The sequence below is a fragment of the Macrobrachium rosenbergii genome, chromosome 1 (assembly GCF_040412425.1).
Source record: "Macrobrachium rosenbergii isolate ZJJX-2024 chromosome 1, ASM4041242v1, whole genome shotgun sequence".
NCBI classification, from domain to species: domain Eukaryota; kingdom Metazoa; phylum Arthropoda; class Malacostraca; order Decapoda; family Palaemonidae; genus Macrobrachium; species Macrobrachium rosenbergii.
In genome coordinates this window covers 58,225,244-58,238,571 of record NC_089741.1, presented here as the reverse complement: position 1 = coordinate 58,238,571, position 13,328 = coordinate 58,225,244, and the positions used below count along the sequence as shown (strand labels likewise).

The 13,328-nt window shown below is 37.1% G+C and overlaps 1 protein-coding gene across 1 annotated transcript in view; it reads right to left on the bottom strand.

The window, feature by feature from the left end:
• LOC136840486 (golgin subfamily A member 2-like) overlaps nucleotides 1–13,101 on the bottom strand; it is a 142,227-nt gene extending 129,126 nt beyond the window's left edge. Inside the window, 4 exon segments of the mRNA XM_067107152.1 lie at nucleotides 5,522–5,640; nucleotides 6,466–7,465; nucleotides 7,920–7,997; nucleotides 13,011–13,101. Of these exon segments, the coding sequence (XP_066963253.1) occupies nucleotides 5,522–5,640; nucleotides 6,466–7,465; nucleotides 7,920–7,997; nucleotides 13,011–13,058 (1,245 nt within the window). The 5' untranslated portion in view covers nucleotides 13,059–13,101.
• Between the last annotated feature and the right edge of the window lie 227 nt (nucleotides 13,102–13,328).

Genomic DNA, 13,328 nt, shown 5'->3' with positions numbered 1-13,328 from the left:
GTGTGAGGCACCTCTGATGTCTACCAGAGAATTGCTAATGTATCTTCAAGTATATTTTGCATCTTCCAATCTTGGCTGGTCTGGGATGCAGCTTAGATATTTGTTGAGCTTATTCTTAAACACATCTACGCTCACTCCTGACATGTTCCTCGGATGAGCTGGTAACGCATTGAATAGACACTGCATTATCGATGCTGGTGTGTAGTGGATTAATGTCCTGTGTGCTTTCCTTAGTTTTCCTGGTATAGTTTTGGGCACTATTAATCTACCTCTGCTTGTTCTTTCTGATATTTTTAGCTCCATGACATTTTTGGTAATTCCTTCTATCTGTTTCCACGCCTGTATTATCATGTAGCGCTCTTCTCCTTTCGAGACTATATAATTTTAAGAATAGTAGTCTTTCCCAGTAGTCAAGGTCCTTAACTTCTATTTTAGCTGTAAAGGCTCTTTGTACACTCTCTATTTGTGCAATATCCTTTTGGTAGTGTGAGTACCATATCATATTGCAATATTCAAGTGGACTACATACTGCACATATGTTTTATAAAGCATAATCATGTGTTCGGCTTTTCTTGTTTTGAAGTGCCGGAACAACATTCCCATTTTTGCTTTGCATTTTGCCAATAGTATTGCTATTTGATCATTGCATAACATATTCCTATTCAACATCACACCAAGGTCTTTAATTGCTTCCTTATTTGTGATTGTCTCTTATTAGGTCCCCTATATGCATATAGCATTCCTTCTTTATCACCATAATTTATTGATTCAAATTTACCAGAGTTAAATACCATCCTATTTACCTCTGCCCATTCATATATTTTGTTTAGGTATCTCTGTAGCAAGTTCCTATCTTCATCACAAGCAATTTCTATACTTATTCTTGTGTCATCGGTGAAATTTCTCACTATTGAGTCCTTAACATTACTGTCTATGTCTGCAATCATAATAACAAACAGCAATGCAGCTAACACCGTACCTTGTGGCACACCGGATATTACCTTAGCCTCATCTGATTTCTCATCGTTTGCAATCACTATCTGTTTTCTGTTTTGTAAAAATTCTTTTATCCATCTTCCTACTTTGTCCACAATACTGTATTAAGTTTTCTAATTGTTTTCGCTAATATATTATGGTCTACCTTGTCAAAAGCTTTTGCAAAGTCTAGGTAAGCCACATCTGTATTATTTTCGTTTACCATATTTTTATATGTATTTTCATGGTGAACTAGCAGTTGGGTTTGTGTACTTTTTCCCGGTACAAAACCATGTTGTCCTATATCAAACAAACTATTTTTCATTAAATGTTTCATTATATTTTTCTTCATTACCCTTTCATACACTTTCATGATGTGTGATGTTAGACTCACAGGCCTATAATTACTTGCCTCTAGTCTTGATCCACTTTTGAAAATAGGGGTAATATATGCTAATTTATGTTCATTGTAAATCTTGCCTGTATCTACACTTTGTCTTAATAATACTGCGTGCGGCTTTGTGATAGAATGAGCTACTTTTTTTAACAAAATGGCAGGGATGCCGTCTGGTCCGGCTGCTGATCCATTTTTAATTTCATTAATAGCCTGCACAATATCAGCTTCATTAATATCTGTGTCTGTTAAATATTCACTATTTTCATCTCTTATTTCTGTATCATTATCTTCATTATCAATTCTGGGTGTAAATTCTCTCTTATATCTTTCTGCTAATATGTTGCATATTTCCTTTTTTTCATTCGTTAATCGCCCTTCAATTCTTAGAGGGCCTATTTCTACTCTTCTTTTATTCATCTTTTTTGCATATGAATAAAATATTTTGGGGTTTTGCTTGATATTTTGTAGGGTCTTTTCTTCTAAGTCCTGTTTTTCACTTTCTTTTGATTGTATAATCTTTTGTTCTGCATTTTCTATCTTACTTTTTAGTTCCATCACTTTTTATGCATTCTTTTCTTTTGCAAGACCTTTTTTCCACTTTCTAATTTTCTGTAACAAGATCCTTCTGTCTCTTGGTATGCATGACTCATGTTTACTTTTCTTCTTCGGTATATATTTATCCACTATTTTCTCTAATATTTTATATAATATATCCGTATTTACTTGTATATTATCACTTACGAATATGTTTTCCCAGTCTTTGTTTAATTCTTCATTTATTTCTGACCATTTTATATTCTTACTATAGAAATTGTATTTTCCATATCCTTCCCACTTTTTCGTCTCTTGCTTATCTCTGTTTTCACTTGCTTTGGAATGGACTGTTAACTCTATGACATTATGGTCTGAAATACTTGTACTGTACACTACTATTTCTTTAACATGGTTCACCTCATTCAGAGAAATACTAGGTCTAAAATATTATCCTTCTTGTTGGCAGGTGATTTATTTGCTGAATGTTATGTTCTAGTAGCATATCTACTATCTTTTCAAATCGCCTCTTGTCCTCTGTGCTATTATTACTCTCTTTTTTATATGTATAAATACAACCACAATCTCCTATTTGTTCTTTCCAATCTACGAAAGGAAAGTTAAGTCTACGGATAAGAGTACAGTATAGTCCAGTCTTCGTGACTTCTACATATATCATCCAATTTGTCTATTATTATGTCAAACTCTTTAGTATTAGGGGGTCTGTTTATTATGATGTTCACCAATTTCTCAGATTCAAATTCTACCACTATTAATTCACATTCCGTGTTGCTATATTTCTCACAGATTTTTCTTTGGTTAACGTCTCTCCCATATATCGCGGTTCGCCCTTGATTCCTATTTTTTCTATCAGATCTATAAGTTTGGAAACCCTTTATCTGATCATCATTACCAGTCTCTTGGGAATACCAGCTTTCACTTATATTCATTACGTATATCTATTTTTTCAGTTTGGGTTAATTCTTCTAAGAACTCTATTTTTCTTTTTGAGTTACTCGAAACTAAACCCTGTGCATTCATCACTATGATGGTTTGCGTGTTATCCCCGTTATCTAATGTGGGTAATAATAAGGATTTTCCCATGTCTCTTTCCTGTTCTGATATGTTGTTCTTCATTTCCAGAAATTCGGACATTAAAAAATCCAACTTTTCCAAAATAATTGATCTTCCATCTTCATATTTATTCATTTTGTGTATGTATCTGCACCATCCCCTGGTATCATAGTTACATTGCTTGTTCCTTGCACTGTACCTAGGTGCTGATGCCTCATATCGCGATGCTGACATTTCATAACGTGGTGTTGGCTTGCCTTTTTCCTTCATCTCATGTTCTTTGTTCCTTTCTTTATTTGCTTCATTTTTACTTTGATTTTTAATATGTATTCGATTTTGATTTTTTGTTCTTCATGGCTACAGGATGCATATATCCACATTTTTTTATTGAACTTACATCCTTTTCCTTCTCTCAAGTTTTTGCATATTTTTTGATGTAGATCACTGCATTCATCCTCATAGCCATCTAGATATGCACATTTGCCGTAAATCTCATAATTGTGATATATCTTGGGATGCTTGTAGTAACATCTTTCACCGAATCTGCAATTCCCTCTTTTCAAAAGGGTCCAGACTGTGTCTTTCTTTTCTTTTTTTTCTTGCTCTTTCCCATCAGTATGTAGGTCCGGGTACAATCTCTTTGGGATTTTATTTTGGGTTATCATGTCATAATTTATTTCATCGTATGTACGCTGCTGTATTGCCTCATATGTAGAATCTATGAGTTTCTCTGCATCCATACTCTTATCCTGTTCTTTGTTTTCATTATTTTTTCTATCTCTTCAATCTCATTTTCTTCTTCTTTTCCTGCATTGCTTCACCTTACTCCATTCACAAGTTCGATTCTCCTCGAGGAGTAGCGGAGGAGGTGTACTGCACATATACCTGGGTTGGCATTACCAGAGAATGTGGGCTGGCTGCCTACCATATGATGGTTAAAGTAACAACAAGGATATAAAGCAGCTAAACACCTGCTTGTATCCTTTACATCTTTCATTGCTCACTTATTTTGTAGACATCTATTCTGAAGAAAATATAATATACCATACATGTTGAAGAAAACATAAAATACCATAAATGTTGAAGAAACATAAAACACCATAAATGTTGAAGAAAACATTACAACATACTGAAGAAAACATATAACACCATAAATACAATGGAAAAGATAAAAGGGTGTCAATCTGGCAATCATTAGGAGCAAAGTAAGACATTCATAATCAATGGCTGTTAAAGAAAAAGTGCTTGGTGACAGCAGGTAAGTGGAGGTTTTCCCACTTATCATCCTTCCACCAATTAAAACTACCTTGTTACCAAGTTTTAACAACTGATTCTAGCTCATGCTGAAGATATTATTGCACAGAAGGCAATGTTTTGTATTTCCATTGGAAAAAATAATCTTAAGAGTAAACTGCAGTAGACTTGTCTTATCAAACCTCCAAAACTCAGTCGTTCTGCAATCAAAGAAGTTAGGCAATCACCACACAACAGATGAAGCTGAAGAACTTCAAGCAGCAATGTGTCATACAACAATCAATCCTGAGCTAATAAACACCTACTGTACCTCCAGTTACCTGGGCAAGAACACAGCTAAAAAAATAAAAACTTCTGAAAACAATATAAAAGCAAGTGACTTTAGAGTCATTACACCATATTAGTCTAACAAAAAGAAGAGTGGCATGAATGACAGAAGAATTCTCCTTTATAAAGAAATATTGATCAATATTAAATAGCTACTAACTGTTCCACTAGCTACAAACATAAGGAAGACTGCATAGTCTGACAGTATCACAAACCAAAACATTAATGACTACAAAAAGCTTAGTTTTGGCTAGATAAATTTGCTGTCAGCAGTACAATATCTAGAAAATATTTAGGTGCAAGCTACACTATATAGTCTTTGTTACTTGGTAGACTTTGTTACTTATCAGATATCCACGCCCCAAAAGCATTTAAAAAGTTCAGGTATTACTGTATTAATGAACAAGCCTAAATTAAAGTTGTACTATATACTGTATGATTGAATAAACCCAAATCAAAGGTGCAAAATTCAACAAAAAGATGATGAGTAATACCCAATAACCCCTAGTGAACCTTGATCAAATGTAGCCACAGTATATCCTCCACGTATAAAAAGTGCATTTAGCCACATCATAACTTTCAAAGGAATATGAGCACTCAACAAATGATTCTCACACATATACAGTACTCCCACAATATGGGTTTGTATAAACCCAAGTTTTCTTTTTTGCAGATCAAACCAGACAACTTTGTTTAAACTTGGCTTACTTTTCATAATTAACTCTAAAGACTTCTGTAATTTGGGGTTACTTTACTTTACCAGGTTACTGAACCACAGCATATTCATGAAAGAAATATGGTAAATCTCAATAATCATCCTGTAATGCTTGATTGACATGAAAAGCAAACTGTACTGTACTTGTTAACATTCACTAACTATATGCTGTACATGCACATAATTCACAAATGATTATATAGTTTAAATTTCATGTGAAATAACTAACAATTAATAAGGAAGTTTACCATTTGGTCAATGTGCTGTGCTTGCTGCTGTGAAGTCTGGCGTTCTTGCTGCAGCAATGCTGCAAGTTCACTATTACGTCGCTCCAGTTCTGTTATGGTCATATTTGCCGAGTCTGAAACTAACGTGATACTCAGTATGAGGATAGGTAAAAAAAAACTCTAATTCACAAGAATAGTATTTAAACTCCTCAACTGTCATGCCTTCCCTGTTATTTGTAACATTACATTATGCTATCATAATACGCAGTTTTTTAAACCACCTGTAAAATCTATAACTATAATTATACTATTACTGATGACAAATTACAAAGTTAACATAATCTTTAATATGGGTTACACTGGGTAAAGTTCTGTGCCTTTGTTTTAATTTCCTCAAATATTTCTATAGTGCCTCTTATTTCTTTGTAAACTACAGTAGTTACTGATGCTGGCATTGTAATCTCTTTAAATAAACACTGTATGGTATCTCTCTGTCTGTTCCTTATAATCCAGTCAAACATTACTTAGCAAAATGGACACTATTATGCAAAAAAATAATGTAAACATTTTCTACTGCCACTACTTAAGGATAATTTTTTTTAACTATCATCAACAGGTATGGCTTTAACTAATACTTACAATATGTTACTTCAGGCATATAATGGCCCCAACACAATCTTTCCAAGTACAGTAACCAAACTGCTTTAATACACCTTCATATCTCTACAAGTATTTCTTACACATCTTTGATTGAGTGACTGTTAAATACTATATACTGAAATAGTGTTTGCTCACTTACAATAAATCCTCATCTCAAAAGCCTTTCAAAATCATGGAAGAGAACTGGGGGAACAATTAAAGTGAAATTATGAACAATCACCATAGGTTGTACCTAAATTTTTGCACAATTTTAGCAAAATTGAAAATTCTTAATTGTGCAAATACTACCATTAGCCAGCACTTACTTGCTCCTTCTGTTTCACTCATGAGACCGCTCAGTTGCAGGGATATCTGTCGAAGACTTTCTGAGGAAGACTTTAAAATAGGATGATTCGTTTGGTCCCCTGCAGTGAGATGTATTGCTGTGGTAACGCTCGCAGTAGTTTCTGAACTGACAGAGCCATCTCTGTCAATAAAGTCAACAGCACTTTGTCGATCGGAGTAATCTGTCGTTTTGGTGGGAGCTGTGGCCTCAGGGGCATCCTCTTTTGGTTGTTCTGGGATGTCTGCAGATGGTGAGGTGAGTTCCTGATGTGATGTGGTATTTTCTGATTCAATGCAGTCTTGGCTATCAATATCATCTGGTTCTATGACAGTGGGACTTGCAACAACAGGCATATGTTCTTCTGGACTTACAAAATTATTGTAAGATGTATCAACTTGTGAGACTACATCACCACTTGATGTCTCAGATATGAATGCAAATGGATCACTTTGCAAAGCATTGGTTTGGAAATATGATGCTAATGAACTCTGCTGTTTTTCTGCTGTTACTGTTGGCTGATGCATTACACCAGCTGTTCCATTGACAGTGTTTTCATAAGTTCTGTCAGGGACTCCACCAAACACTTGACCCAAGTTTGAGTGAGTAATATTTGTTGGACCAGGAACTATTTCTATTGGGGTTGTAAAAGCTGGTGCCATTCCAGCAACTGCTGCGTCAGGATGAACCTGGGTTAAATTTACGACATTACTTTCATCAATGGAAGGTTTTTGCAAAGCTTCCGGTTGTGTGTGATCAGGTGGCTCATGCTCAGCTACTGGGGTGCATGATGAATTATTTGTTTCGCCGTTGATGTAATTATCAGCTACTACAGCTGTGGAACCTTGTAAGATAGGATTATCTTTTATCTTTACATCCTGGGGTGGGTCAGGGAATTCCTCTGATGCCAAGTCAACTGATGATGCCCTTGAGGACAGTGTGCCAGATTCTGACAATAGACTTGATTCTTCTGTTGCATTGCCCTAGAAAGGAATGAGACCTCTTCATTACTCATTAAATATGGTAACATGCTAAAAAGAGATGTACTTATGCAATTAATTTTCTAAAACAACATTCTATTGCATACATCTTACAGGTTAGAAAACCTTAATTATGTAAGACCTCACTGATCACAGGGTATTTTCAACAGCTTAATAAAAAAATGCACGAGTCCAAGGAGTTATTTAGGAGGTTTCTAAATTACTGATAACAGTGGAATTAAAACTATATCAAACTTAACTGCATAACTAAATGTGGCACACAAAGGCTGATACATAAGAAGTAACAAACTACAAAACTTGTTTAGCATTTTCATACAATGCATTAAAAACAGTTTCCAGTGTGAAAAGATATCAACAGTTCAGAAGAGAATGCACTATAATAGCTTCACATCACACTGCTACACACTAACACAACCTAAACAACTAAAATACACACCTCTACATCTGGGGTACTTTCCTTGCTGATGCTTTCTGCAACACGTCTTGTGCCCTTTTTTTTCTGGAATTGCCGCAGCTGCAAAAAATAGACATACTGTTAATTAACTTGTATTTTTAAATTGAATATAATAAAGCAGCAGCATTCATAAAAAGGAAACAAACCTATTATTGTATACAGCTAAAATTTCTCTACAAAGCTGGTTTGTTCCCTTTCTATGAAAGCTGTTCATATCATACTACAGTTGTATTGTTGCTAGCCATTTTTATCTCAAGCTACATAGGCATCCTTGACTTTTCAAAATTAGTTCAGTCAATTCACACTTGAAGCACATGGACGGGGTAGGAAGAATCTTGACAAGAATGTAAACATTCCAACACCACCTGGTGGGAAACAAGTGATTACACAGAGTTCATCCTTGTCAGCCAAGCATTATTCTTTTGTTTATTTTGAGTGCCAAGCACACTTAAAGGTGCAAAGATGTACGCTAACTTTAAAAGTAAATAAAATACATACCAATTAATAAACACAAAATGTTCCTACAACCTATTTTTGTTCCTACTGTCAGTCAAAGACATCCTCAGAAAACAAGAGAGATAAACATTCAAGACACGCCTGGTGGATAACAAGTGAACTATACAGTCAAGCTGTTAGCCAAGCAATTTTTCAATCTGAATGCCTACAGGCATGAAGATATAGCTATCTGGAATAGTAGGTAAGATTCACCCAAATAAAAAGCTTTAGGAAAATCACTGGCACAGTTTTAAAAGTTCTGTCTGCCAGCCACTGGCAACTATTGCAAATCAATTTAACTGCCAAAAATGATCAGTTGATAATGTCTCCTCTCCATTGTCGTACAGTACAAAATCTGCTTCAGTAAAAGTAAGGCCAAGTGATTCTGGGATGATAATGTCCACAACTGTCTGAGGAGGTGGATGGTAGTAGCCTTTTGCCTCTTGTCTTCTAGATATGGTATGCTTCAATTTTGTACTGATTCAAGTATTTCTGTAAGTTCATCATATACTGTACACCAACAACTGTATCTTGAAGTAAGTGTTAGGGTGGGTCATGTGGAGGTTCAGGGATCTTACAGCCTAGTGGTATCTCAGCAGATGATGCTGATAAAGAAGAGTGGGCCATAGGGAAATCTATATGGGTGCCTCAACCAGGGGAGCTAGGAGATTGGGATACCATTAAACATAGGCCAGCAAGGAGCCACCAGGGTTATTCATAGTCCTGGAATAATAAAAATTTTCATAATAAATTTTATTATTTGGATACTTACCTGCTGTCAAAGATTGCTTATATCTCCTCGCCTATCAGCACAGAGCCATTAGCTCTCTTAAACAGTAGGTAAGATTCATCCAAAATAATCAATATTTAGTTAATCAAAGACACTGCTTGAAAGGTGTAGTAGACATCTAGATTGTCTTATGGGTGTTGGGAGGCATCTTCTAAGGTGATCTAAGGGTATGGAATGGGAGATCAGAACACATGGAGCTTCCTGTCTAGCCATGCATCAAACAGGTCAGTTACTGCTGTTCCTAAACCTTTCTGCCACATGAGGATGAATGGACCACTCTGTCCCCATTACCTAGCCTGGCAGCTGAGCTGGTAGGCCAGAACATTCTTTCTGCCCAATCTTTACCAGGCTGACAGCTCAGCAGCATAGCAAACTGCCCACGCATGTACCTGCCTTGCCAAGTGACAGTGTGAGTAAACCTTCATCCCCCTACTTGTTGGCGTATGCCATTACAGCCAGGCTGTGGCTCATCAGCACTATGGAATGGCCCATCACAAGGCCTCAAAATGCTTTCAGGGCTATGGGCCCAGAATGCTTTCAGGGCAATCAGCAATCCATAAATTTTCAGGCATTGATGTACAGATTTTCTGTCCTCACACCTAAAGAGATTAGATCCCCAAGTGTAAGCCCCACTACTCCTATGATGTGTTTGGGAACTCTGTCCCCACTTACTGGCCCTGGTAGCTGAACTAGTCATCCTAAACATTCCTGCCCTGAATTTACCAGGCTAATAGCTCATTGGCATGGCAAGCCACCCACTCGTGAATCTGCCTTACCAACTGACTGGATCAGGTCAACCACCACCCCTTACTAGTTAGCGTATGCCATTAAGGACATGCTGTTGCTCAGCACCATAGAATGGCCCACCACAAGACCTTAGAATGCTTTAAGGGCTATCAGTGCTGCACACACATCCAACACACTGTTGGCATATTAAGGTTATTTTCTGTTCACACACTAGAGATCAGATCCCCTTGGTGTGTGCCATAGCCCTCCTTTGATGTCTAAGAACAGGGGCATAACAAATGTGGAACTCCTCTAGGAGGTCTCCATTGTTCAACCACCAAACAAGATCTTCTCTCACCTCTTGGGTAGAGGCCACAAGAAGAGAGGTGGAGTTGTTTGAGGATGACTAATGCTACTTCAGTTGCCACTTGAGTGAGTGCTGGTGGAGGCACCAATGAGACGCACACAAACTTTTCCATTTCCATGGATGAGAGGTGACTGAGGATGAATTGCCAAAGCTGAGCTGTTTTTATATATTGTCACTTCCACTACCCAAGAACATGTCTTTGCATGACTACTGTATGGCTGCAGAAAAACAGCTGGCCACTTCCACTGCCTACCAGCAATTAACAATATATAACCAAGCTTCAACAACAGTTTACAGTTCTCACTGATGAACATTCATATAAATGGCAGTGGTTTATATTCCTGTATGAGTAAGTCCCCTTTCCAAATGAAGCATCATCAATACAGTTACCTTGCCAATCAGCACAGAGCTGCTCAATGACCTCATTCAGCAAACTGTGGAACAAGGTTTTCATTGCGTGTTCAGCATTTCTTATTTTCATTCAGATCAGTATTGAACAATGTTCTTGTGATCATGGAAGCTTGATCTGCTTCTATCTAACAAATGAAAAATTTTCAAGTGATTCTTTTTTGACTTCCTTGAATTATGTTGAAGCAAAAAATCTAGTCAGGCCTTTTTATACACCAAACATCAAATGCTCTGACAGGCTGCTAAAAGCTGGATCAAAAGGCTAGGAACCTCTACAAATTATTTACATAATTATGTGACCACACCTTTCATTCTCATGTCTCTGTAAGGAGCAACTGCATATAATGACAAAGATCCAGATCTTCAGCCTGGTAATTCAACGGAAAAAGGTTTAATCATTATGTATCCTTGTAGGTATGGTTTTCTTGGTATTTTCTATAGGCAGTGGTTAACAGATTTTGATAAGTTTTGATAAACCGCTAACAGATTTTGATGTTTTGATATATAGTTAAGTAAAAACCCCAACCATGTACGACAAAGTATCCTAAGTAGTCCGCATTTCTGATGGAATATGATTTTCTTGGTGTAGCTTTCAGTGATGGGCTATGCACAATTTTTATTACTATTTTAGTTTTTACAGGAAATCCATTGCTTTTGCAGTTGGATTTCCTCTAGCTTTCTGATAATTTCAATATTCCCATTGTTATCATAAAGCCACTGAAGGTTAATACCGCACCCCTCTGGTTTGGTAAAATACCAGTTTGCATGCAAAATGGGTGCTGCGTTTAGTTTCAGTACCTTGGGGATGAACGTAAAAACATAAACAAAAGGTAGTAAATATCATAAATATGGTATTTCTAAGTAAGAGCTCTGCATAGACTCATCATCATCCAGGTGCCATATCCCCAAGGACGTTGGCAATCATGGCTTCCCATTCCTCTCTATTTCTGGCTCTCTGCAGCAACTGAGCTGCAGACATTCTTCCTCCAGTCATTCTCACCAATCCATCCATATATTTTTTGTCTAAGTCTTCCTCTCGGCCTCCTTCCACAGGCTATTACCTTGGAAATTGAATTTTCCTATACTTTTTGTGTTGCTGATGAAGGACTTGGTGTTCTTGATTTTTGGTCAATTATTATTAACCTCATATCTACCCAACATAGCTGGGGACCATTTGGGAACTCGGGGTTTTGGAAGCGTTGGGAGGTATACCAGACCGCCATGTTGTTGTTATGGAACAGTTCCGCGCATTCGCAAGTTGTCAGGGAGCCATATGTTTAAGATGGGATTGGCTACGGAAACCTATTATAAAAGGAACTATACTAACTTAACGTACCCTAACCTAACCTAACCTAGCAGGCCGTGTTAGCTCCACCCCCCTAGATCCCCCAGTGAAGTATACCACTTTTTACCAAAAGCTCCCCTATAACACTGCGCAACAGCATTCCAGGATGGCCAGCGGACAACTTCTGAGTTTAATTGCAGTCGCCTGACAAAACATAACAATAAATTCTTGATAAGCAACTACAATACTATGGGAAAAATCAATTTCCAGAGTATTACCCCATGCACAGCCACTGCTTAGTTCTACCATAAATATAAACAAAATACAAACATAAAGACATAAACAAATGGCAGTAAATATTCTTGTAGACTGGCAGGAAGTAGGCAGCAGTAGTAGTCTTCAGTTTTACCATTATAAACATTCACCATAAAACAATATGGCCAACCTAGCTTACAACTCCTGGTTTCTGATTAAGTTTTTTAACAATCAATAATGATTAAAATAGACGCCTTGCAATACATTTATCACTTGTTAAATACTATTCACCAGGCAGACTTTGGCCACGAGCTACGACAACAGTTTAAGCAACTGGGAGGCTGCTGATCTTACTGATGTGTAGGCTAAACTTAGTCTGTAGCCTACAGGCTAAACTGCCCGCCATTCAGCCTAGCCTAATACTAACATAAAAAGACTAGGCCCCTTAAAACAGACTCTTTTAGACAATCTTTCGTCTTCAATACGAGAGATGGACATCAATTCAGCAGCATATGTACAATCTGCAACAAAGGCAGTCTGCCTATTTCGTAATTTGACAGAATCAGCTGATCGGTTGATGCGATTTGTTTACATCTGAAAGTGACAGCGAATGTCGTTTCGCGGAAGTTTTCATGGCAACTACAACATGATGGCATATCATGACGCTTCAAATTAACTCAACTGATATTTGCCGCTCCTTATTTGCACTACTGAAGCAAAACCTAAAATGAATATTATTTGCTGTACCTTCTTTCTTGCAGCAGCCAATTTCTGGTCCCTGACGGAATCTGCCATGTTGGAACTTTGCGATTTTTCTTGTTGTGATTGGTTGGAGGATTCGTTGTCTTTGACGTCACCAGCTATGGTGGCTTTTCTATGACGTCATTCTTTTGTACTTTGCCGTTTTCCATTGCACTGTCGCCCTTTAACTGTCTTGGTGTAACTGCAAGTCTTGGGTTAAAATACGTAATATCCGCGTGGCTATTTACTATTCATATGGAGTGAGTCATCAGGGAAGTTAGAGAGAGAACAGGGGTCTTGTGTCAATTTTCTGGGATAGAAAAA